This window comes from Netta rufina, assembly GCF_964035555.1.
Source record: "Netta rufina genome assembly, chromosome: 25".
NCBI classification, from domain to species: Eukaryota; Metazoa; Chordata; class Aves; order Anseriformes; family Anatidae; genus Netta; species Netta rufina.
Genome location: NC_140149.1, coordinates 3,318,235 through 3,344,241, shown reverse-complemented (window position 1 = coordinate 3,344,241; position 26,007 = coordinate 3,318,235). Strand labels below are relative to the sequence as shown.

General features: G+C 56.8%; 1 protein-coding gene across 1 annotated transcript in view; it reads left to right on the top strand.

Moving 5' to 3' along the window:
- Nucleotides 1-19,130, top strand: part of IGSF9B (immunoglobulin superfamily member 9B) — a gene marked incomplete at both ends in the record, with an annotated part of 40,899 nt that extends 21,769 nt beyond the window's left edge. Inside the window, 8 exons of the mRNA XM_084301385.1 lie at nucleotides 2,631-2,806; nucleotides 3,565-3,791; nucleotides 3,912-3,996; nucleotides 5,518-5,679; nucleotides 6,436-6,481; nucleotides 7,827-9,455; nucleotides 18,280-18,401; nucleotides 18,907-19,130. Coding sequence (XP_084157511.1) covers nucleotides 2,631-2,806; nucleotides 3,565-3,791; nucleotides 3,912-3,996; nucleotides 5,518-5,679; nucleotides 6,436-6,481; nucleotides 7,827-9,455; nucleotides 18,280-18,401; nucleotides 18,907-19,130 — 2,671 coding nt within the window. The remainder of the gene's footprint in view (nucleotides 1-2,630; nucleotides 2,807-3,564; nucleotides 3,792-3,911; nucleotides 3,997-5,517; nucleotides 5,680-6,435; nucleotides 6,482-7,826; nucleotides 9,456-18,279; nucleotides 18,402-18,906) is intronic.
- Nucleotides 19,131-26,007: the final 6,877 nt, after the last annotated feature.

Sequence of the window (26,007 nt, the reverse complement as noted above, 5' to 3'; positions counted from 1 at the left end):
CCTGAGATGGGAGGGATGGGGAGGGTGGAGGTGGCCCTGGGCTTTTTTCCATTTTTTCCCTGCAGCTTTTTTCCATTTTTTTTCCCCTTTTTCTGAGTGCAGAGGAGCTGCTGGCACTGCAGTCCCCTCCAGTGCCTCGGAGACGGGCAGCAGTAGCGCTGTGGGTCTCCCGTGTTCCCTTTCCCTTTTGTGCTAGCCACTACATCTGTCCGCCCCAGCAAATTCTGTTCTGCTTACAAGGGGAGACGCTTTGCATTCATGTTGACTTTGCCTCTGGCGTCTAATTTCAAGATAAACTGTTTATGAAGCTTAGCAGCCACGGAGAGGATGGCAAATGCAATCTTTAGAGAGTGCCTCCTGAAGAAATGTGACTAAGCAGAAACGATCTCTCCCTCCTCTCCGACTCCCCGGGGGCTGCTAAATCCCAGCTGAGCGTGCGAGCAGCCGCCGTGCGGTGCTGGCCAAGAGACCTTGCTCCCTTTAGCTGCTGGTACCCAAAGCAAAGAGGCAAATCCAGCCTTCCCACGGCAGGGAGGGCAAAACGTAGCTGCAGCAAGGTCAGGCTCTTCTCCAGGCTCTGCACTCGTCATCCTTCTCCTCTGAAGGATGTCCTTTGAAACGCGGAGGGGCCGGCGCCTTGCCTTTCACAGGCTGCTGCTGACGTCCTCCTCCGCTTCTTCAGCCTTTCTTCTCACTCCCTTTCTCTCCTTCCTTTCCTTAATTTGCCCAGATGGGGTCTGCTGATAGAGTGGGGATTGGAGAGATGCTGCCCGTAATGAATTCTGCTCTCTGGGCTGAGGGCAGGCTCAGCGCTCGCACGGTGGGGCCGGATAATTGTGTCAGGAGACAGAGGGCAGGAGATGGGAGAAATTGAACGAGCGGAAGAGAAAAATGAGGGAGCGAGTGGGGAGGAGTGCGTGGAGCGGTGCAGACCTCACGTAGCTGCCTCTGAAAGCGTCCTTGGGAAGGACGGATCTGACCTCCCTGCTCCTGAGACGTGCCTCACCTTGGAGGGAGGTGGCAGCTGCTGCTCTCGCCGCCTGCCCAGCTCTCTTTTCTCCAGCCCCCACACAAAAAGAGAGGCAGCCAGGGGCAGGGAAGGGCGTTAGGAAATTTGCAGGGTGCTGGGGGGAGCCCCAGAAGGAGGGAGAGACCCATCTTGTCCTGGCTGTAGGATGGGAGTCCTTGGGCCCAGAGAGCCCAGGAGAGATGGGGATGGGGATGGCGCTGGGGGTGAAGGTGACAGAGCTGCTCCTCACTTGGGTGCTGCTCTCCTGGCTTTATTTTGGTGCTATCTGGAGAGCTGGCTGGCCAGTGGTCACATATTTTCCTCCATGCTGTGGTACAGGATTCTCAAGCAAAGCATTGCTTCACCTCCTGCTTCTGCAGTTGCTGCAAATGCTGTTCCTGCTCCTGACACAGCCAGGGCCTCCGGAGCATCCCATCTGTGTGTCCATGCCCCCTCGGCGAGGGTGTTCTCCCCCAGCTTGGGCGCTGAGCATTGTATCCACCATCCGCACTCCCTGCCCGCTGCAGCACCCGGGAGCAGGGCTGCGATGGCATTGGGATTAAATACTGCGGGGTCACCTACCCTAGGTGGCAGGCAGCTTTGCCGTGCAACTCCTGGGAGCTGTAGCCCCCACCAGAGCCGTGGTGATTTTGGGGCTTTCCTGCCTGCAGCTGTTGGGTTTGGTCAAAGCACTCTGCACATGCATGGCTCTCTGCCAGCCTGCTTCTCTCCATAGCTTGCTGCTGCCTCACCTTTTGCTCCCTTTACAGCGGCATTACTCGGCTTTGCTCCGGCTCTTCCTACCCAGTGGGTTTCCCTGGCAGCTCACTGATGGCCGTAGACGTGCCCACATAACTATGCAGAGCAGGCCTGCTGCAGCAATCTTTCCCAAATCCTCTGCGGACACGACAAAAACCTGCAGATGAGGGCTGGGGCTCGCTGGAGCATCTCTCTAGGACATGCGTGGGGTTCGGTGATATTTGCAAAGCACCGCAGTGTAGGGGTGCTGCTCTGAGACATGGGGCTCATTCACCAGGGGGCTTCCTATGACTTGGAGGTGGATGCTTGGGATGGTTCTGGGTGCAGAAAAAAGCCCTGAGTTTGTGGGTTAGACCCCTGGCAAAAATGGTGAGTTAGTTAACTGCCTCCTGTGGGATTATATGTGCAGGGATACAGCTAAGGGGATGCTGCTTTGCTCTGGCTTGGGAATTGTTGAGGTATAAATGAGAACGGGGACCATCGCTTTTGCATCACTTAAAGTGAAAAAATAACCAAATTTGCCCTTTTGCCTTTGGGATCTGATGGAGATAACCCTTAGAGGGGGGCTGCTGGCCGTGCTTTTGTACATGACCCTGCCCTGAGGGCTCAGGGGGTACAAGACAGCGGGGAGGGCTGGTAGCAGTGCCATGGCGTGATGGGATGGTGCTCCAGGTCCTCGTGCGCGCTGACCCTGAGCCAGCTCTCGGGTGGCGAGCGTCAGCGCCACGTCCATGCACATCGCTGCTGCCAAACCAAACCATCTCTCGGGACGGCTCCATTTTCACTCGAGAAGTTAACACGACGTCTTCGTCCTGCCGGTCGGAGGCACCTGGCCTGAGGATGCTCCCCTCTCTCTTGGCAGGGTGAAGAGAGCGCAGTTTGGCCCCCACGACTGGCTGTCTCTCCCCGTGCCAGCTGGTTCCAGCTGGCTCCTGGTGGATACCTTGGAACCGGAGACCGCGTACCAGTTCAGCGTCTTGGCTCAAAACAAGCTGGGCACCAGCTCCTTCAGTGAGGTGGTCACTGTGAACACTCTAGGTGGGTCCTCATAAACACGTGGGATGGAGGGTGAGGGGGCTTCGGGAGGCCTGCAGAGCAGGGGGGCTTGCTCCTTGCCACGTGTCCTGCCTCCTGGGATGGAGCTGGTGGCTGGCAGCAGTGGTTTCCAGCCACAGAGGTATTTTTTTTGGAGCGTCCTGGATGAAACCTGGGGGCTTTGCTGGGTGCTCAGGACACCTAAAAGCTTGTCCTGACAGTTCAGGGGAGCTGTGCTGGTCACCTCAGAGATCTTCCTCAGGTTCATCTTGGGTCAGGAGTTATTAACAGAGCACAAAGCCACTTGCGTGCAGCTCAGAGCGGGAGCATCACAAAGGGCCTTGTGCTTGGGTACCCGCCTGGGGGCTGCCTCACAAGTAGGTCAGGGGAAGAGGAGGCTTTGTGATGCTGTGGCCCTTTTTGTAGTCAGAGCATCTTTAGTCCTCCCCCTTTTTGGAAAGCCTCCTTTGTGTCTCTGAGACAAGAGCATGTGCTGAGACATGTCCTGACCTGGGAGGAGGGAGCTGCTGCTGTGGTCACAGTCTGTCTGTGCCGGTGCCAGCATGTGGGAGAGATCCTGGCACGCTGCTGTTGTGCTGGCTCACCTGCACCTTGCAGGACACCCTGTGCAGGTGCACGAGGAGCTCCTGCTCCGAAATACAAGGGAGAGATCGTGGCTATCACCCCGGGGAGGAGAGCATCCTCTGGGCTTCCTTTATCCCCACCTCAAAGGCGCCTTGTCCCATCCTCCCTGTCCGCAGCATTCCCTGTAACAACTCCAGAGCCTCTGGTGTTGGTTACCCCACCGAGGTGCCTCACAGCCAACCGGACACAGCAAGGCGTCCTCCTGTCGTGGCTCCCTCCTGCCAACCACAGCTTTCCCATCGACCGCTACATCATGGAGTTCCGCGTCGGGGAGAGGTGGGAGATCTTGGACGATGCCATCCTCGGCACCGAGAGCGAGTTTTTTGCCAAGGACTTGTCCCAGGTGAGCTGGGACTGACCTGACGCTGCTCCGGCAGCATGCAGGCATCGCACTGCCTGCTGCGGCCCCGGGGAGGTGCTTTTTGGGGTGCTGTCCTTCTGACGGATGTGCTTGGTGTTTCAGGACACTTGGTACGAGTTCCGTGTCCTGGCGGTCATGCAGGATCTCATCAGCGAACCCAGTAACGTTGCTGGCGTGTCCAGCACAGGTAAGGGGTGCTGCTTCCTCCTCCCTCCCCGTGCCTGGTGGTTGTGGGACCATTTCTGCTGTCTGCAGCTGGTGCTGTGCCCGGGTGGTGCACCAGCAGCCATGGGTTGGGAGCACTGGGTTTGTGTTTTTGCCTGAAAACCCTGGCTGCGAGCTGGGCTGATGGGTATGGGCTTTGGGTTAGTGTCCCAGCACACAGCTGCTGCCTCTCTGATCGCAGGAAGCCTTCGTTTTGGACTCAGTGCTGGAGATGAGCACTGCAGTGCAGGGGCTGATGCTGGCAGTGCTTTCCACAGCCAAGGGGAGATCTGGGAGGTGGGGGGAGAAGCTGGGGCCCTCCCAGCAGGAATGGAGCAGGGTGCTGAGAGCAGGCGAGGACAACCCCTCGTTTATTCCTTCCAGCCGGGCGCTGCGCAGCCTAGAAATGGAAATGAAAGGTGCAGAGAGGGAAACGCAGCACTGCAGTGCGGTGTCTGAGAGGGGGAAAAAAAAAAAAAAACAACACAACAAAACACAGCAGAGCTTTGCAGTAGGAGATGGAGACTCGCTGCAGCGTGTCCCCTGCACCCCGGTGCAGCTCGGAGGAGCGATTTTCAGCCAGGGCCAGGCAGAGCAGGGGATGGCCATGGTAAGGGAAGGTCTGCAGGAGGAGAGGATGCGATGAGCCCTGCTAGTATGGCTTTCCTGGAAAAAAATGAGGAGCCGCCCAGCTCGGCTGCGCGCAGGAATGAAGCGGTCTCTCTCTGCCCCCAAGTGGTGCTGGCGTGATGCAGGGAGCCTGCTTGCTGCCTGCAGCCTGCTCGCTGCCCTCCCAGAGCTGCTGCTCTCCTCTTGCACGATGTTTCTGATGGGGTTTGACAGCTCAGGGTGCACGGAGCCAGCTGCAGCCTCAGGGTGTGCGTGTGCCCCGGCCCTCCTGGGCTGCTGTCTGCGGCTGAGCGCCGGTGCTCCCAGCGGACGGATGCGCGCTGACCCTGTGTGGGTGCGTGGCAGGGGCACTGGTGTGTGCAGGATGCGATAACTGCTCCTGTGTCTGCAAATAGAGGCAGCTAAATAGGCTCTGGTCGTGGTTCTGATTCAGTCATGGCCAGTGGAGTGGTGTGGTGAGGGCTCGGAGGGAGGTACCTGGTGCTGCTGCAGCTGCAGTTGGTTATTATAGGAAGGGGAATAACTGTGGGTGTTGTGCAGCTGTGTTCATCCGTGCATAACCGTGCATTTGTGTGCTGTGAGCACTTCTTCCTGCTGTGTCCATCACCAGAGACAAAGGGTCCATCTCGTGTGAGGTCGCCAAATTACTCGGTGTCAGCCTGCAGCAGTGTTCACAGTTCTCCCCACATGGGCTCTGTTTAAGGCAGGGTTTCTGCTTCAAGGTTATCCTCAGTACCAGGAGCGAGCGAGTTGCCTTGCGTCAAGACAGCTTTGCCCTTCAGGCTGCAGTTGATCCCCTAGGGAGAAGCAGCAGGCAGGAGCGCGTGCGTGTCTAACACCTGATGGCTGTTATTTTTTTTTATTTTTTCCCCAGACGTATTCCCTCAGCCTGACCTGACGGACGAGGGTTTAGCCCGCCCGGTGCTGGCTGGCATCGTTGCCACCATCTGCTTCCTGGCTGCTGCCATCCTCTTCAGCACACTCGCCGCCTGCTTCGTCAACAAGCAACGCAAACGCAAACTCAAGCGCAAGAAAGGTGAGCCCGGCCCCGGCGTGCCTCCCTCCTCCCTCCTGTCTCCTCGTTGTTTCTCTCCTCCTCCTCCTCCTCCCTGGTTGTGTTGTGGTGGTAATGTTCTTCCCTGTCTGTCTCTTCTTCCACCCGTGCGCGTCTTCAGGTGAAGCCCTGACTTCATCCCCCAGCTGTGCCTGAAAGCGCCCGTGGTCGGGAGTGGGAGAGGAAGGGTGGGTGAAGAGGCGGCAGAGAAACCCTAGCCTGGGATGTCCGAGGGCGTGCTTTGGTGTGGTGACAACTCCTAGAGCTTGGGGGCTAGGGCTGGGATGTCCCCTTGGCCGGGGAGGGGACCGTGACCCTCCCCGAGGTCCCCCTGGTGCTGGGCTCTGCCTCGCCTGCACGGGCAGTGCCCGACGGCTGCGCTAGGCTAGAGAAGACCCCATGAAGGAGACTCCGCCGCCCCGCTTCCCTAAAGCTGGGACTGCAGCCGCCTTGCAGAAGCACCTGGTAGGGAAACCACCACCCGTCCAGGCGGCTGGGGAGCTGGAGAGGGCAGGGGAATGGGCTCCTTCGCCTCTAGCGTGCGAGACTGCGGCCGCAGCACTGATAGGAAACTGTGACGGGAGCCGTGTGTTGTCAGCAACCATTAAAGCACTGGAGCGATGAAACCTTGGCCTCTTGTTGAGTGTCTTCTTTTGTGGTTGTGATGTTGTCTGTCTGTCTCTGTCTTGTTGCGCCTCCTTAGCGTTCTCTTTCTTTCCCCTTTTTATTCTTTTCCAGACCCTCCTCTCTCGATAACCCACTGCAGGAAGAGTTTGGAGTCCCCGTAAGTATCTGTCTTAGATGCGGCACCAGGCTGTGGGTCTTCAAGGTGCCTCTTTCTACAGTTGTTGCAAAGGTCAAATGGAAATGTCTGGCCTTGTTTTATTGCTTCTGGTGGTTTGGTTTTCGTGTTCCCTGAACTTGTGGGAACAGAACGGTTCACAAGAGACAAACAGGCTTTGGAGCAGAAAGCAGCAGGGACAAACACAGCAAACTTTAAGACTTTAAGGGACGACCAGTGGATCTGTACACATTGACCAGGTGCAAAGGAATTACACGCCCGGCTTGAAGTGGCTCCTCAGGAAACGGGCTACTGCTGCGTACGGAGTCCTTCATGCAAGCCCAGAGTAGTTTTGAGTTGTGCTGTTTGTTTTTTCTTGGGAAATTCAGACTCTTAACTGCATATCTTGTCATTTCCCATGAAGAATCTCCTGCCAAAGCCTCTTTCCACGTGTGCCCAAAGGCTGTGGATTGTGATGCTGCGCTGGCCACAACTCTAAGAGCCTGTCAAAAGCACTTATAGGTACTAAACAGTGGGAACATCTTCCTGATGTGAGTGCAAGAAAGAGTCTGAGGTGTGGACTCCTTATGCTTAGTCTCCTGGACAGCTGCAAAATGTCCCAGTGCTGGTGGATCTTAGTCTTGCTCTTTTCAGTTCGTCCACGGCACTGAAATACCGTGCCCACACCACCTCTGTGGGATCTGCTACCTTTTGCCCTTCAATCCTGTTTGTCCAAGGCTTTCTGACTAGGGATGCTGTTCTGATGTTTGTCTTCCCCTGCCACCTCTGTGTCTTTTGAGGCTCTCAGCCTTAAATTTGAGTACTCAGAATGGGGGAAAAAGCTGATTTAATATCATCTGTCGGCAGCTCCAAGTGAGATGCTGAGGTCTGCAGGAGGGGATGCTTGTCTGCCATCCCTCTGGAGCCCTAGAAATCGGGGAGCACCTCCTCTTGGGGGCTTCCCAGGTGTGGGTAGCTCAGGTGAACGTATAAAACTTTTGAAGGAGTTGGAAGTGAGCTCTAGATCTTTCTTTCATTCTGATGGGACTGTGGAGCTTGTTGCAAGGCACTGGAGTGAACTGCCTGCCCTAAGGGGGATGGTGTACCCGAGGAGCAGGTATGATGTGTGGTGCTCCTGGCTCCTCTCTTCCACTTGCTTCTTGCAGCCTTTGTTGGAGCTGGGCAAGGCTCTGCCGTCTTGGTAGTCCCCACAAATTTCTTCTAGCAGTTCCTCCTTGGAGAGCCGGTAATGCTTTGTTTTCCGGATCCAGCAGCTCTTCTGGGCGAGAAGGGCTCCTTTCCCCTCGGTGACCGCCCCCTCTCTCGGTTTTTCTCCCCTGTGGTCCAGGTTGTCTTCCGGCAAGGTGAGTCCCGAGAGCATCCGCACGCTCCGTCCCCCCTCCGAGTCCTCCGACGACCAAGGCCCGCAGGCCAAGCGGATGCTGAGCCCCACCAAGGAGAAGGAGCTCTCCCTCTACAAGAAGACCAAGCGGGCCATCAGCAGCAAGAAGTACAGCGTCTCCAAGGCGGAGGCCGAAGCTGAGGCCACCACCCCCATCGAGCTCATCAGCCGCGGGCCGGACGGCCGCTTTGTCATGGACCCAGCTGAGATGGAGCCCTCCCTGAAGACGCGGCGGATCGAGGGCTTCCCCTTCGTGGAGGAGACGGACATGTACCCCGAATTCCGGCAGTCGGACGAGGAGAACGACGACCCCGTCGTCCCCGCCTCCGTCACGGCCCTCAAAGCCCAGCTCACCCCTCTCTCCTCCAGCCAGGAGTCCTACCTTCAGCCACCAGCATACAGCCCCCGGTTCCACCGGGCGCTGGAGGGTCCCGGCGCCCTGCAGCCCACCGGCCAGGCTCGCCCACCGGCCCCCCGGGCTTTCCACCACCAATTTTACGGTTACCTCAGCAGCAGCAGCCCCGGGGAGGTGGACCCGCCGCCCTTCTACATGCCAGAAGTCAGCCCGCTCAGCTCGGTCATGTCCTCCCCGCCTCTGCACCCCGAGGGACCCTTCGGACACCCCACCATCCCCGAGGAGAACGGGGAGAACGCCTCCAACAGCACGCTGCCCCTGGCCCAGACCCCCACGGGGGGCCGGTCCCCCGAGCCCTGGGGCAGGGCTGAGTTCCCCTTCGGCAGCCTGGAGGCGTCCCCCGCGGCGTTCCCCCCCCAGCTCCAGCAGTGCGAGGCGGCCGAGGGCTCCCAGCCCACCGGTTGTCTTCCTCGGGGGCCGCCCCCTTCCTCTCTCCAGGTCGTCCCCGCGTCCTACCCGGGCATCCTGCCCCTGGAGGCACCAAAGAGTTGGACTGGCAAGTCACCCGGCAGGGGCCAACCCTCCGTGCCCCCCACCACCACCAAGTGGCAGGACAAACCTATGCAACCCATGGGATGTCAAGGGCAGCTAAGACATACCAGTCAAGGTATGGGCATACCCGTGTTGCCTTACCACGAACCGTCCGAGCCCGTCGGCCACAGCGGCACAAGCACATTCAGCCTGGACACCAGGTGGTACGAGCCCCAACCCCGACCTCGGCCCAGCCCTCGGCAGGTCAGGAGGGCTGAGCCCAGTTTACATCAGGTGGTGCTACAACCTTCGAGGCTTTCTCCTCTGACCCAAAGCCCCCTCAGCTCCCGCAACAGCTCCCCGGAGCTGACCGCCCGCGCCCGGCCCCGGCCGGGGCTCATCCAGCAGGCGGAGGTGTCGGAGATCACCCTGCAGCCCCCCGCGGCGGTCAGCTTCTCCCGCAAGTCCACGCCGTCGACCGGATCCCCCGCGCCGAGCAGCCGGGGAGAGAGCCCCAGCTACCGACCCGCCACGGCCTTCACCCCCCTGGCCACCGGCTATTCAGGCTCCCAGGGCTCCTCCCTGCCCGCGGACACCATGGATGTTTTCGGAGACATCCCTTCTCCGACGAGGGCTAGCGAGGAAATCCTCAGACCGGAGCCCACATCGACAACGGTAGCCACCTCGGGGTAAGTGCGTGAGACCCCGTGGTCCCTCCCCCTGCCCAAAAAAAAACCCTTGCCCCCGGCCCCCTCCCGGCTTTCCTGCCCCGCCTCACCCCCCCAGTCCCTCTGCCCCTTCCCCACCATCATCATCCCAACTCGTAGGGTCGCTCTGGGTACGCTGCAGCATCCCTTTTGGAGATGGCGTCCCGCGGGCTTTGCTAGGACGTGGCTCTGAAGAGGCTCGTGCTGCGGGCGCAGGGTGCATGGCCGCTGCCCGAGCCGGCTCGGGGTTAGGCAGGCGGCCTTCCCGGTGCTGCCGGCGCGCTTTCCTCCTCCCCGACCTCTCACGTGGGAACCGGGAGCTCTGTGACTCGGGCTGCGGGCCGTCTGCCAGGCTGGCAAAGACCTGGGCCACCGGGCCCGGCTCCCGGCTCGCCTAGGTAAGTGTCCTGGTGTCACCGGCGGTTGTTTCCTCTTCTAGCTGCTGGCTCTTGGCTTTCTTCGAACGTTAGGGCCGCCGCGCCTTTGTCTTCCTTCTGTTCCTTCCTTCCCGCGGAGTCTAGAGAGCTTTAATGCATGACAGAAACAGCTATAAAAGTCACCGCCCCATCTGCAAAAGGGATGCTGCAGCCCCAGGACGCGGGCAGGGAGAGATCGAGGACTTAGCCCCACCAGCAGCATGTCAGGAGAGGAAAAAAAAAAAACAAACACACAAAACCAAAAACCCCAGCGGAAATCAGGAGGCCGCCGGCACGCTCAGATCCTGCCCTAAAGAGGGATGTGGCTGCACTAGACAGACAGTAGCGGCTGGTTTTCCAGGTACCAGGGTTGCTCCAGGCAAAAGCGTCTTTCTCTCTCTGTATTTCTCCTCTCTCCCTCCGTCTCTTTCACAGCACCCTAGATCCCGTAGCCGTGCTTTCGTTCCATCCTTTCGTCTCGCTTCATTTCGGCTTGTTGTGTTGGGGGGGCCGAACCCCTCGGCTCGCGGTGGAGCCGGGGCACCCAGCCCCATGTGCCGGCGCGGTCGGAGGCGTTCGGAGAAGAGCCGTGTTTTTTTGGGGAGGGGGGAGGCAGCCTTTCACCCCGCAGTGCCCTCCGCATTTCACTCCCACCCTCTGGTACCTGGAAGCGTTATGGCCTTAGGAAATCCCTCCGGCACGGCTGGGGATGGGGTGCGTAGGGTGCAGGAGGGCTCACGGGAGAGGCCGGGGAGGGAGAAGACCTGAAGGAGCCTGAGATGACTTCTGCGTGGCTTTTTTGGGAAGGCAGATCCGTAGCGATGCAGGCACGCACGGTCACGTAGGTCCATGTCTCCACGCAGTCTCAGAGCCAGGGCGCCCCGAGGAGCTCCAGGTGCAGGACAAGTCTGTGTTAGAGCACTGTTGTCCGTGCTTTTATGCAGTGTATCCATTCGCTTCGTCGATTTATTATTTTTGTTCTTTTTCCTTTCTCTTCTGTTTCTTTCCCCCTTTCTTCTCCAGCCTTGTTTCGTTTGTGTTTCAGTTCGGTTTCTTTCCCTCCTTTTTCCTTTGGAGTTGTTGACGTGCTGATGTGTTGCGGAGCTCGGCTCCTTGCGGGTGTTGATAACTGCTTTGTTTTTGATTAATCTCAGCTATCTGGGCAGTGTTGTCGAGACAAGCTTCTCCTCAGCTCAATAGGTAAGGGTGATCCATGTCCGAAAGGATGGTGTGGGCGCTGTGGAGGGTGGCCGGGAGCGGGGCATGAGAGGGGACATGGAAGGGGCTTTTCCAATACCATCTCTTCCTTTAAAGGGGAATAAGGAATTGTCAAACACTAGGCGACACCTCTGGACGCACAGTCTCTGTGGCTTTTGGGTTTCCCCTCTCCCTTTGGGGAGGCAGCGTGGCTGGAGAGCCCGGTGGTGCAGCTGTGTTGGGCATGGTGATGCTCGTGTGTGTGTGCTGGGGCTCGCCGAGCTGGCATCTGCCCATGGCTGTGGCTTCTTTGGCAGAGGATGATGCTAGGAGGCACCCCTGGATCTGGCAGGGCCGGTGTTGTGTGGTGTTGGCGAGGCGTGTGCTGGGACCTGCTTTCTCCAAAGCCTGGAGTCCTGCACCTTGAGCCAGATGGAATAACTTCCTACGGGACAAGCTGGCTCCTAATGGTGCTCCTGGGCTGCAGCTCCAGAATAAGTCCCCAGTTCTGTTCCAGAAAATGGAGATTTTTGGTTACCTTGGATCTATTTTCTTCTTTCCAAGGTTTATTTATCATAGAAAGTGAGAGAAGCCTTTTTTCAAGGTAGACTTTATGGTTGGCAGCAGTGTACCTACAGTTTGAGGCCGCCGGCGAGGTGTTTCATCATTCCCGTGGCAAATGTAGTTGTAGTGAAAGCCCTCCCTCCCTGAAATGCTCCTTGGAGAAATCTGTAAGACTTCTTCTGACCCAGTTGTAATTAAACAGCCCTAAGCAAATCTGGAAAGATTCTCCCAAGAAAATACCTCTCCGGGGCTCCCCTGGTGGGGCTGCTTTTCTAGAAGGCCACAGGCATCCCTGGAGCAGCACTGGAGCAGTCTGGAGATAGTTTCCTGACCCTATAAGCAGATAACTTTTGCATTTTCCCCCTTTTCACTAAATCTGATAAAATCAGGTGGGATAAATCTCATTCCCAACCCTGAGGAGCAGAACACTGACCCATTGCGCTGTCAGCCAGGCTGGTTATGAAAGGAGAGGTGGGACTGCGGATAGGATGGTTTGTGGGGCCTGGCCATGCCCAAGCCTTGTTAGGACTGGTCTTCAAAAACTGAAGCTTGCAGCCTTGGATGGGAAGAGTCAAGGTCCTGGCTGATGCTCCTTGAACACCCTGAGGAGCCTTGCAGGAGTGGAAGGGAGCCCTGTGAGAGGAGGGAGGTGAGGTGCCTGGGGAAATGGGGTGGATATTTCCAGGAGAGAGGAATTCTTCCAGCTCACGGAGAGGTTTGTCCTGGGGTGAGGAGAGCAGCCGGGAACAGAAGGCAGGAAGGAGAGTCAGATCGTGGTGATGGGAGCAGGTATGGGATGTGTGCTCTGTGGAGGAGACAAAAACCTCTCGGCACAGCAAAACCCTTTAAGGTTTGAGCCTTGCGGTCTCCAAAGCTCTTGAGCGCTTGGCACCTTCTGTTCTCCTCTGCTGATCCCAGAGCAGGGTGTCCGATGCAAAATTCCTGCTGAGCCTTGTTAAAACCATCGGGGCTGTGCCAAACTTATCGAGAAAGAGAAGCCCTTGTGGCTGTTTTGTGTCGTCTTTATCCCCGTGCTTCCCTTAATCCTGGAGACCTGAGCGAATACAGCATCAGCCCGGCCTTGCTCAGCCCCAGCTCGTGTCCCCAGTTGTTGAGGTCCCTGCACAGGTCCCATTTAGCTCCCATCTGAGCTGGTGGGGTTTGGGGAGCAGGGTCCCATCATCCAGCAGGACGCTGGCTGAGGAGCAGCCCTGTGTCCTGCTCGGAGTCGCAGGAGCGAGTCCAGAGTCATTATCCAAAAAAAAAAGAGAAGCCATAAGGAAAATAAATCTCACTCTAATAAGCGAGGAATCCCGTAAAGAGCCCAGCCAAGTAATTTCTTGATGATTTGGGGTCGTAAAATTTGTCAGTGGATGCAGAGCATGGGGATTTTGTACTAGAGCAGCCAGCTTTCTGTACTGCAGCAATAAAAGCTGAGAGGAGGGGAGGGAGAGGCAGTTTGCGAGCTCGGTGGTGCTGGGAGCAGGAGCTGTTGCACGGTGGCTTTTGCTGGTTGAAGCCTGGGTGGTTTTTATGGACAAACAGGGATAAATAACGCCGTTTTTGGGCTAGCACGAGCACTTTTTCATCTTCTGCTTGGATGCAGCGTGCGGCAACACATCCCTGAAGAGGCAAGAGGGCGTTGTTGCCTCCCTGCAGAGGGAAACCCAAAAACCACAGACCAGGCACCAAGCCCCCGCGCCCCTCGGCATCGCAGCCTGCTCTGGGTGGTCTCCCCGGCCCCCCCTGGCCGGGGCAGTGCTGCTGACACCGGGAGCTCGCGGGCTCGGGCGCGTCGGAGCCTCGGGTGACGCAGGGACGGCGGCGCCAGGCGTGCGGGAGGAGCAGCAGCCCTCGCTCCCCGCTTGAAAGCAACCAGGTTCCCCTTTAAAGACTGTCCATGTGCTGATCCTCTGCATGTGTTTCATGCCTCCTCCCGCTTGGAGAAGTTGTGAGTCCTCCTGTCTGAGTGCGTTTTTCTTTCCTTTCTTAATTATTATTTCTTTTTTTTCAGTCTCTTTTTTTTTTTTTCCTTTATATATTTTCTCACTCCTGTTTTTCATTTATCTTCCTCTCTTCCCCCCTTGCTTTCCCCGTGACTATATCCCCATTTTCTCTCTCCGCTCCAGTCCCTTTTTCCCTCGCCCTCTCTCCTCCCTGCTCCTCTCCCGTCAGCATGGTGGAGTCCGTGGTGTAGCCGAGTTGTGCTGTTTGCAGACCTGTAGGAGTGCCCCCCCCTTCTCCGGTGTGCCCCCCGCTCTCACCAGCCCCTTCCACCCTCCGGTGCCGTGGCTGTGCTCTGGGGACAGGGGCCGTGACCGCCGCGTTTCTCCAGCACTGCTCATGCTCAAGGATCTCAAGCAATGCGCAGTGGCATCCCGGGATGGCACCACCTCAGGGTTGAGGGCGAATTCTCACTTGCAGGACACCTTGTGGGATCCCACGGGACTCGAGCTCGAGATGGAGCCTCGTGTAGGCAGGTTGGGCGCTTCGCATGAGGAGGACGAAGGGTTGAAGGAGCCTGGCTGGGGCGTGGTGGGCTCTGATGATGGCCAAGAGGATGCTCTGACGTGTCCAAGCTGTTCCTGGATGTCGCTGTCTTGGCTCAAGGAGAGGAGGAGGCAGGGGGACATCACGCACCGTGTCCTTGAATGTCACAGCCTGCATTTTCTCATGGGTTCCCCCTTGTGGGCTGAAAAGGAGTAGTGATGCTTTCAGGGGCCTTCTCCCTTCATCTTTGCTTTGAATGTGGAAAAATGTTTGAAGAAGACGTAGCTGAGATATGCGTGGTTGGGGTAACTCTGCCTATAGCCACCTCCTGTCCTGGGGTGCCTGGAGCTCCCTCAGTACCTTCGCAGCCTCTCCAGGACCACATAATTCAGACCCTTTCTCGTTCAGAAGGGCTGTCCTTTGAGGACTTGAGGAAAATGCTGTGCTGGATGTTTCATGGCATCTCGCAGAAGGCTCAGGAAATTGCGCGTGTTTCTTGAAGCTCCTTTGCTTGGCAATGCACTGAAGTCTCCAGAAGTCCACCTGCCTCCCTCAACATCTCGTCTGTCGGTGCGCAGGATCTCTCACGCACGGGCAGCTGCCCAAAACACCAGCTCTGGGGGCAGGAAGAGGCTTTTGGCTGGGCTCGAAATGAAAATTAATTCCAATGAATCGGAGACCTTTGAAGGAATAAAGGGTGGGTAGAGCAGATAAAATTTGGCTGGTGAGTAGCAGCGCTTCGTCCTCCACTCCATCTCTTCCTTGCCAGAGGTCAGACAGTATTTATAGTGACACATGGGTTCAGTGCGCTCGCTGTTGATATTTGTGTGCATAAATACAAGCCCAATTAGGGAGAACTAGTGGAAACGAGCTCCAGGCAATTTCCTCATAATCCCTTGCGTGAATCTGTCTGGTTTTGTCAACATGCCACAGTCACTAGCAGCTCCTTAGAAGAAAAAAGAATGGAAAGAGGGAGAGACTTTTACGTGTGGAGCTCTAGCAATAGAAATAAAGTTGTTTGGGTGGTGGAAGAGGGATGCTGATGGGCAGTGGCAGGATCTCTGAGCTCTCCTGCATCCAGGGCTTGGTGCATGTGAGCTCTGCAGGCACGGGACTGGAGCTGGAGTAGTTGAGGCTGTGACTGACCACGTACTTGCCCAAATGCAACTGGTGTGCAGTTATCTGTGCCCAGTGGGCATAAAATGGAAAAATAAAGCTTGCTATTGAACGTTCCTGCAGGAGCTACTGCAGGGATGTCCCATGCTGTTGGCTCTCTGGGTCACTGCGGAATTTCTCCAGGCCAGCACGTGCCCAGGGTGCAGCACAGCGGCTGGCAGCGTTGGTGCAAGTCAGCAGGGAGAGCCCCAGCAGAGCTCGGAGCTGCTGCTGGCAGCATTTCTTGCTGGAGGCTGCCAGCACGTGGCAGCTGGGGCCTTGGGAAGAACACATTTAAGACACATTTAAGCGCAGCGGCTGTACAAGCTTGTAAATGTCTTTCCTACAAGGGAAGGCTTGCGTGGATCCAGCCGGCAGGAGTACCAGCTCGTCTAACGAGGTGCTTCATCTTGGGCTGATGTGCTGCTCAGCTGGGAGCTGGAAGAGAGGTTCTCCAGGAGCATCTCATCTGCGCCTTGATGTCTCTGTAGCGATGGGAGGCATGAAAGGGGCTTTTCTATACCCCAGTTGTTGGGTTCCCATCACATCTGCCATCCCCAGCTGCTTCGTCAAATTATGCTGCGCTTTCCTTGGTGCTCTCCAAAGCTAATAGCAAGAGGGAGAGGCTTTGTAGCCACGTGCATCTTCAAAAACCAACCCCTTCTGCTCCTCACGGGGGAAAGGAACCCTTGGGAGCTCTCTGCCTGCACCACTCCAGCTGAAGTGTGAGCTGATCCCGCAGCCGCTTGGGATCTCGGATGGGAAGCGTTGCCTTCGAGCCGTGCTCACACCAGTGGTTTGTGGCACACGTGGAGACTCCAGAGGGAAGCCTTCTGCTGGAGAGGCTCCCCTCGAAACCACAGGGAGATGAGGGGTCCTGTCCTTCTCGGAGGTCACATCACTCCTGGGTCTGGGTTTGCTCTTGCTGATGCATTCATTGGTTTACATAAAAAGCTCGTATAACCCAAACCTGTTGGTATTTTCAGACAGTGCCCTAGCTGGCATCCTTGCCACAATTCTCACTCGATTCTTACCGCCTTCCTCATCTGCAGCAGTGTCAAAAGGGGAAGGTGGAAGTGCCTTGCTGGTGCTGCTGTCATGGGGCTCCTCGCTGTGTCCTATGCACACTTTTTTCAGCATGCCCTGTGTTCTGAGCCTGTCGTGGTTATTTGCTGCTCCTGGCTTCTTGGACTGGATAATCTGAATTCCTGGAGTGAATAATCCGAAGTGTGATGAAGTGGGAACAGAAGAAAAGCGTCTTGTGTTTGGGTAGAAGTCAGCCTGTTGAGAAGGGTTTGCCCTCTAGAAGATGTGGGCTCCTGTTCCTGCTGAGTCGCTCTGTGACTGTGCTGGGGATGTGCCACGTACTCACTCCTTGCTGGTGCTGACTTGGAACCTGCCCTGGGGAAGAGCTGAGCTCCAGATTTCTGCTGCCGATAGCTCTGGAGGCATGAGGAGCCCTGCACAGCTTCTGAGGTGCTGGAGGAGGAGACTCGGAGCACGCTGGCTGCGAGCAGGGGACAGGATGAGCTGGTGTCTGAGCCCTGCCACAAACACAGAAGCCTTGAAGATCCAGGAGCTGCTCTCAGTATCTGACACTATCTCTCACTATCTGACAGCTCTGTCTGCATGGCTGACCTGGTGACAAGGTTTGGGCACTGACCTGCAGTGCCTGGGTTGTTGGACCAGACGTGTGCATCTCCTTCTCTGCAGGGTGGGACGGGGTGAGCGCAGGCTTGTCGGAGGCACACTGCTTCGAATCTCCAGGCTCTCCTCTCTGCCTGGCTTCAGGGGGTGGCTTTGTTGCAATGATAGGTGCTTTGTGGATGCTCCCCGTGCCATCTCTGGGCACCTCGTGTGCAGGTTGCTCTGACTCAGATTGGCCTGGGGCTTGGCTGCCTTGACTCAGACTTGGGCTTGTGCGGCCTGAGGTGTTTGTGCAACTTGGAGAGACATCAAAGTAAATCTCAGGGGGAAGAGAGGGGGGATGCTGTGATGTGTTATAGATGAGAGCTGGACCAGCTGCTCTCCTGAGGAAAGGGTTTTCTTTTACTGCCCTGCTCTCTACAGCAGTCCTACCTTCCACTCCTAGGCCAGGGAAAAACAGGTACAGTGCAGGAAAATAGAGCGAGAGCCCTTTGCAAAGGGGAGACCACTTCACCTCGAGCAGGTTCCTGTACAACAGCTACCTGGGGACTAAGTCTGGGAAACTATTGCTTTGAAATACTGACTCTCCCACCAGAAAAATCCCTGTGCAAACCCCCTCCTTGTCCCTTGCAATGAAATCTTGTTGCTGTTTTTGTCTCCGAGTCCTGGTGCGCCCTGTCCTGCCAGGCCAGAGCATCCAGCTCCTGGCATCTTGGATTTACAGAGCAGGAGCTCCCGTGCTGCTGTATTCTGTTGTCGCTTCTAGCAGGGACCTGGGAGCAAGGTGCCGACCCCAGCTGTGCCCTTCGTGTCCCTGTCTGTCGTGTGGCCCTGTTTCTTCTTTTCCACGTGAGCGGGGCCAGGCAGGATCCCTGCCTCCGTCCTGTTTGTTGCGCCGGTGTCACCCGCCCTGTGTCGCGCACGGCCCCTGTCTCGGGGCTGTCGTGCTGCTTCTCCGTCTCCCCCTCCCTCTCCATCCTAAGGGGTTTCCCACTGCTTCCCAAAAATGCCTTATCGGACATGGGATCTGCCCCGTCCTTTGTGTCTAGCGGTGCCGGCGTGGCAGGCAGGTGAGCCGGGTGCCGCACTTGGACTTTGTGACGCAGCCGAGCCGGGGGTGCGAGGGAGGGGACGGTGGCACACACGTGTGGAGCCTCCCGTCTCCTGCAGCGTGTGCCTGGCATGCCTGGCTGGCCGTGCTGCCTCCTCCCGGGCTTCTCACCTTTTCCTTCTCCATGGCAGAGCTGGCTGGGGTCGACCGCCCCCCGCCTGGGACACCCCACGGTCCGAGCGTGGCCCGGAGCCGCTGACGGCGCGTGTCTGCTTTTCCTTTCTAGAAAACGTCCATCTCCGTCCGGGGACGCTGCTGCACCTGAGAGGCTCGAAGCTCTGAAATACCAGCGGATAAAGAAGCCCAAAAAGTCATCCAAGGGCTCCTCGAAAAACAGAAAACAATCCAGTGAGTGTGAGGACCTCACGGTCCCCAGCAGCGTCCCCTCGGTGCCCCGTGGACAGCTCAGGCTGGTCCCCGCTGGCTCCAGCACTGGGTTGGTCTCTGGGCTCCCTCCTGCCCAGCTCCTGCCTCCCAAATGGATGGCTGCTTGCCCCGTGCACTGTCCTTCCCCTGCTCCAAACCGCATTCCTCTTCCATCCTTTATCATCTACCCATCTCTAGCGGCTTTCTTTAGGATTTTGTGTTCTTTTTCATGCTGCCCAACCTGCTTCTCACGTGGCAGAGCCCCCATCCTGACCTCTCTTCCTCTCTCCGCTCCCCTCGAGGTGACTTTCCCCTTCCTCCCTTGTGAACACCCTTTCTCCTTCCAGCCGAAGTCTCCCCCTTCCCCACCTCTTGGGCGACAGGGTTTGGGGTGGCACGGGGGCGGAGGGCCGGAGCCTGATGTAATCTGTTTTGTGGCACACCTGGCACCACTGGCTCTCACCCATCTGCCTCCTCTCCTCCGCAGACGGCTCTGCCTCCCAGGTTCAGCACCTTCCCAGCTCTCAGGTACTGTGGCCTGACGAAGCTGTCTGCCTCCGCAAGAAGAAGAGACACCCTCGTCAGGACCCCTTCGCCCGCCTCTCGGCGCTCAAGGACGACCTCTGCCACCGGCAGCTCCCCGAAGACCAGACAGCCATCCTCAACAGCGTGGACCACGACGACCCCAGCGGGCACGCCACTTTGCTTTAGCCTCGCGCCGGCCCAAGAAGGTTAAAAAAAATAATAATAGGGGTTTGGAGGGAGCTGGAGCCTTGTCTGTGTGCACGCCGGGCTGGGGGGTCATGGCAAGGATGAGCTGGGGGGGACCCTGGGGTGGGCTGGGGTCCAGGGGGGATGCCTGGGGCTGCTCCGATCTGCATCTCCCCCTTACGGCTTCAGTGGGGCGGGCAGGGGGTGTTGCACCTTGGTTTCGGAAAAGATCTCCAGATGTAAAAGGCACAGGCGGAGCTTTTGACATCTGCTTCTGCAGCGTGCGTGTAGGTAGAAATCGTGGAGTTAAGCAGCTGGCCCTGAATCGCTGGAAGAAATGACGCGGGGCGTAATTAATTGACATGAAACTACCAGCCCAACTAACAACTGGTAATCCCCTGAATCTGATTATGATAGAATGAGACCAAATAATCCCAGGAAAGCTGTAATTGTGAAAATCTCCTTGCCTCCCCCTTCCCAGCCTCCCTTTATGTGAAGATAACAGCAACAACAATGTCACTGACATCTTCCCTTACCGATCTCTGAAAGGGAAAACCAGAAAGACCCCAAGGCTTCAAACCAGCCTGAGATTGAGAAATCACAATCTGTCTGTGCATGTGTGCTTTAACCTTGTTACCGTGTGCCGAACACTTTGCAAGCACGCAGGTATGGGCCTGTTTTCACCCACGGGTGTCTTCCCCCCGAGCGTGGCTTGTGTCAGCCTGGATGAGGGTGGTTTTGATCAATCCTTCCTGACACTCCGTGTATCACTAGCAAATGTTCTCCAGTGCCGTGCCGTGATGTGATTTCGTCCTACGGTAACGTTTGTCATCTTTATCCGTAACTGCAGAACGGGGCGACGCCGGTGTAGGGGTGCGAGCGAGCGGGGTTGGGCTGCGTAGACCCCAAAGCCTCTCGTTGGCAGCTCGCTGATCCCGAGCGAGGGCGGCTGGGAAGTGCCCGGCTCCGTGGCTCACGGTGGACGGCTTCTCCGAGCAGCCTCGCAAAGCTCAGCCCAGCATTTCGCATCGGTCTGACCCGTGGTGCCGCTGGTTTCGCTGCCTGCCCCTTCCTCCTGCTTCAGCCCAGCTGCCCAGGCGACCTGCGACACCTGCTTTGGGACTTGTCCCTCTCTTTGCCCCGTCCCAGGAGACCCGCTGTTCCCCTCGTGGTAATGCTGTCCTAACTCTTCACCAGAATGTATTTCCTCTTCCTAGGGCAGGTTCCTTTTGGCGATTGACGTTTCTCTGGGTTACGTAGGCCTTTTTTTCGGCAGGGAAGCTGTAGCCTGCTCCGAGAACACCTGGCTTCGGCTTCTCTTCCCTGCTCCGCCTCCACTCTCAAACTGCGTGGCCTTGGGCAAGTCACCGAGCCTCTCTGTGCCTCAGTTCTCCCATCTGTAAAATGGGGACAAGTCATATTTCAGCACTTTTGTCAAGCACTTGGCTGTCTACGGGCTGCCAGCGCTACCTACGTACTGAGTGCTGTTACTACCACGTGAACCCTACCTTCAAAATAGTTAGAGATTTTTTTTTTTGAAGTGGTAAGATCGAACACTTAATTCAGGTTTGCACACTTCTTCCTCTCTGGTAAAGTGCTAAACCCGCCAGCCTGCCTGGGAATAAATACCAAGTACTTCCTGTGGATATCCTTGCTTTAAGTGGATTCAGGCTGTGGAGAAATTGTCAGGAGAACCCAAGAGCCTGTAGGCATCTTTTTTTGCCATGGGCTTGCCATTTGCTTACAAAACTTTAGTTTATTCCCAGGTAGAACTGCCAAGAGATGCTCTGCAATCTCGCCTTTAATTGTGGTTTGCCTTGGTTATTGCTCTTGCTGCTGGTTGAACCTCAAAGGGCTTCGATGTTTGGAGAAACGTGCGAGCTCTCGCCTGCCTGGCCAGGGCGAGGGGTCGGGGGACGGCAATGCCAACAAGCCAAGCTCCCCAGGAGGTTCTAGGTAGAAATCTGTTCATCAGTCTGCCTAGAAATTTCTGTTTTCCCAGGATGTTGTGCTTCCTCTTCCATCAGGATGTTCAGAAACCTGTGACGGTGGCAGCAGAGCACCGCGTCTTTCCAAATCTCAAAGCCCTGCCTTAGGTTCAAACCACTTGACAGAATCCTCTAATCGATAAGGAGATATTTTCAAGCTTTAACAACTTCATTTAGGTGGTCTTCAAACCGTGAGCAGATTTGTCAATTTGTCTCGGGAAGGAGGGAGGGTTGCTCAGAAATGCCTCTCTCCCTAAGCCTGCATCAGGGCTCTTTTTTTTTATTTCGAGAACCTCGTGACCTGATGTAATGCCATCAACCACCAGAGCGAGACTTCGACTTTGCTAACAGTATGACCGAGTGTTTCTTTTATTTGAGTGTGTTTTAGGGCTTTACCTAGAATCCACTTGGATCTGAATTGATTTAATGCCATTTGCCCGTTCGGCAGTGGGAAAAACTCTGCCCGGGTGACTTCAGCTCCCTGGCGTGGGTGCGAGAGGAGCTGATTTCTGCCCCAGACCGTGGCTGATGTTGCAGCGGAGAGGACGCGGGGCCGTGGGGGGCCGCATCCAGCCTCCCTGAGGATGCCCGATGGGGCGAGCGGGTGCCTCGGTCGTGGACGTGAGCCCCACAGGTGACATTCACCCCGCGCGGGGCCGGGGACGCTCCGCGGCGCGATGCCCCGCTGGGTGGGGGGCGCGTAGGCTCCGTGCCGCAGCTCGCTCGCTCGTCCTTTCGCTCTCGTGGCCTGGACCTCTCTAGCAGAAAGCTTCCTTTTTTCCTTCGAGTGCTTTCCAAGCTATTTGCGATGCCCGTTTGTTACGGGCGAGGCAGCGTCTTCGGGCTCTTGAGGTTTTGACCTCGGGACCGTGCCCCCGTCCCCGCCGTAAGGAGGAGGATTTGGAGCGCAGGGAAGGTTGACGGAGCGCGCCAGCTTGCTTGGTCAATCTTTTGAGAGTTTGTTTTCCTTTTTGCAGGTGTTTTGAGCCGATGGGCCCCCCTGCTTTTCATGGTCTTCGACCTTTAAAGGCTGGAGCTGCAGCCCTCTCTCTTTCAGCCGTGTACCTGCCACGCTGCTGGAGTGGGAAATCCCGCCAGGGCGCCTCGTGGACGCGTCTCTTCCCTAAACCATCCTTACCTCCTTTCCCCGCTAGACCGAGTTACCTTCTGATAGACTCTTGCCACGTGCTGGGCCGTGCTTTGGCAGATGGGCTCGCCTCTTGCTTTGGCAACTTCCTCGCTTCTCCCAGCTCTCTGGTTTCCATGCCCTTACGGGGTTTCTCTCCTCTCCTCTCCTCCCGCGGACCTGGGACATCGAAGCTGTGCCAGACGATGCCAAACGTTTTCCCCCATTCCATCCCTGTTTGAACTCCGTTTTGTTTTGGTTGTTTGCAAACACGGCTGCTGCTGCTTTTTTCTTTTTTCTTTCATGCTGCAAAATATATCTTGATTTTTTTTATCTTCATGGGCCAAACTCTCTTATTTTGTAAGCTTGTCCGAGGTAGATGGTTCTTGCTGCGGTGGTAAACGTGTGGTTCCTCCTTGCATGGCGCAAACGCGACGTGTTCCATTAGGTCTCATGCAACGAGCTGGGCTGTGGTGGATAAAATGCTTCTGTGCCTGATGAGGGCATTGTCCTTGGGCTGTGCCAATGTGTCCATGCAGCGAGCACCAGTTCTGGGGGTCCGGTGCTGCTGGTGGGTGGGAGCAGTGCCCTAGGTAGTAGGGGTTCCTGATGGGATCTGCCCGCTGCAGCCAGGCTGTGGGGCTGGGGGAGCACTGAGGCTGCTGCAGGTTTGTTCTGCGAGCATTAGGAAGTGAGAAACGGGCAGGATACAGATGCCCCAAGCTGGGGGTGGATAATGTAGAGAGGTGTGGACCCCTTGAAAGGGTGGCTTTAGGGTGCTGTCCTGTGCACCCTGCACATAAAATTGGTGCTTTCCCTTTGCAGGCAGGTCTGGATGTGGAGATGTGCTGCCTGGTTTTGTGGCAGGAGCTGTTGAGCGATCTAGGCCAGGTATTTTTCAGGTAACTTGGCTGTGCAAACCCACCGATGGCTTGGGTTTTGTTTTCTTGATGGTTTGGTTTTGCAGTGTTTACGTGAGTGAAAACGCAAGTCAGTGCCAGCGGGGAGAGCAGGAGGGCTTTGTGGCTGCTGGTAGGGCTCCGTTCCTGCGCCTGCCTGGGGCTGCGTACACGGGCACTGAGATGGGGTCTGTAGGATGGGAGCCTGGAGCTCTCCTCACAGCCCTCTCATGGACCAGGGGCACCTCTGGCACAGGAGGGCACCTTGTGATGCTGCTGGTGTGGGTGGCTCCACGTGGAAGCCCCCCATGCAGAATGGGCCCCGTTTGCTCCCGGGGTGCTGGGAAGTGCTTGTGTGGGTACCTGGTGATTTTCCTAGGGCAGGGAGTTCCCTGTTGCTGCTGTGTGTTGGTCACTTGGGTTTTCGAGGCTGTTCTGGGTGGCTGGTGGGCACGAGGCTGGTGTGTCTGTGCGCGCTTCCTTGTCACCCCATCCAGTGCCACCACGCTGTGCTTGTCACTGCCCTTGAGGGAGTTCTGGCAGGTGCCAAACTGCAGGGAAAGCTTTGCCCAGAAGGACTTCTGCCTCGGTTTCCCCATCTCTATAAAGAGAGTAACAGCCCTGCTGTGCCTACCTCCAGGGGTGCTGAGGGCTTAGGGCTTGTGCTGAGCACTCCGGCTCACCATCCGAGGGCTGAGTCACATCTGTGGCACCTGGGCATGACACACGGCTCTTGGCTTACTGCTACTCACATCCTGCAGTTTGGGTGAGGATGAAATGTGCCTGGCATTTTGGTTTCCCCTCCTCCTCAAGGCAGTGAGGGAGAATTTGGATTTCTCTGAGTTTTGGGCTGGTTTCGGCACGTGTTTTCGGCCGTGCTTCTGGGCTTGGGGTATTTTTTCAGAGAGCAGGGAGGTTTTCCTGGGAGGCCTGAAGGCTTGCAGTCCGCAGGGGTTTCTCCACATCCCGCTTGGGCTCGCTGCAGCCCTGAGCTGGCAGAGCTGATGCTTTTTGTGTGGAAGGAAGTCTTTTCAAGGAGCCGGAGCTAAAAGCAATGTATATATGAGATATAAATATATAGAGACGTGTAGGACAAGGGTAGATATGTATGCGAAGTCTGGTATATTTGCATGTAAAGGCAATGTTTGTCTATAGGGGGAGAGTGTTTAGAGCTCTGTTGGTAGTGATGGGGGGGATTGGGATGGCCAAAGTCGGGCAGGGGGTGGGAGCAGCCAGGTTTGGGATTTGGGAGCGGATGGGCACAGGGCACCTCTCCACTGCCCCATGGCAGCAGGCCTGCCCTTCACTGCGTCCCCGTCCCTGCTACGCAGGACCAGGTTTCTTTTTTATGTTCCCCCCCTTTATTTTTGCTGTGTTCATTGTACATGACTCATCGCTGGGCCGTGATAATGAGCAGAAGGTGGGAGCGAGGGGCCTTTTGCCTGCATGTGGGGCATTAAAGCGGAAAGAAACATCACGTTGCCTCAGCTGTGGTGCCACTGCGATCCTTCAAAGGGAAAGCAACGCCGTGCAGAATCCCTTATCTAAAAATCCATGTAGATGCTGCTCGCTGGTTACTCACGTTAAAGCATTTTGCTTTTGCATCTGTGCTTCCCAGAAGAGCGTGAGTCAGACGAGATGAGAGGGATACGGCTAAATTGGCTGCGGAGCGCCGCGCGGGCAGGGCCAGGCTGTCCCAGCGGCGGTTCCTCTGCGGGACGAGATGTTCTGCCTCCCTCCCAGGCGCCGCATGGAGCCGGGTCTTTTTATAAACTCATTATTAGGACTTTTTGGGGCAGGGGATTCATCCAACAAAGACACCGGAGGCGACATCAGAGCTCGCCCGCCCGATGTGCTGCAGCGTTGCCGCTTTGCGCACCGAATCGGGAGCCCCTTGCAGGGCACAAAGGCAGGCTGGACCCGCTGTGGTCGCAGGCAGTGATGACGTGGGCTGAAATTGCAAAGTGTGTGATGGCTCTGGACATGGGGATGGCTGAATTATTTTTTTTGGATGCTCATCGCCCACCAGGGAGCCCATCCCCATGCTGCTTGGGCATGGGGTAACCCTTTAAAGGTGATGTTGGCTCCCATTTCCACCCTTCAGCTTAGTTTTGTTTTGTTTTTCTAGGTGGTTTTGCTTCTCTTTCTCTGTCCTTGCAGAGGAGAGGCTGTGAGGTGTAGCTGGTTCCTATTAGAGGTGATTGCTGAAATCTGTAGGGAAAACATCTGTAGGGGAAATGCACGAGCCAGGTACTGCAGGGCTGTTGCTGGCTGAGGGAGCAGTGATGGCACATGTGATTTGGCACCTTCTGTGCACAGAAAAGAAGGAAGCTAGCACTGATCTTTATTTCCATTATGTCCACTGCTGCATGGCTCCGGGCTCCTGGGAGAGGCTGGAGGATGGAGCCTGCTCCCCTCTCCGAGTGATCGGGAGGAGCTGGGGCCACACGAAGCAGTATTTCCCCAATTTTCCCATTTCTGTGTGTTTTGGCCTGGCAGGTTTGTGCTGTCTAAACTGCCCATCCCTTGTCGTGTGTGGCAGCGGGTATCTCACCCAGCGGTGCTGGGTGACCTCAGGACGTGTGCCCAAAGCATCCCAAATCCCCGGGGCTCTGGGTGTTTTTTGATACGTGCATGGACGGATGAAGGACCGAATACGGGGAGGGGGCAGAGGGGCTGCTCAGGGTTTGGGGGTTTGGATGCTGCAAGCATGCGCCGTAGTGGTAGGTGATAGGGGTTTTATACTGGTTGCACTGGGGCAGGGTGTGCGGTACGGAGGGGCTGCCATCCTTTAGTTTTTGCACTGGTCGGAGCAGGGGGGCGCATGCCTGTCCCCTGCGGTGTCCCTGTGTGAGGCTGGGGGC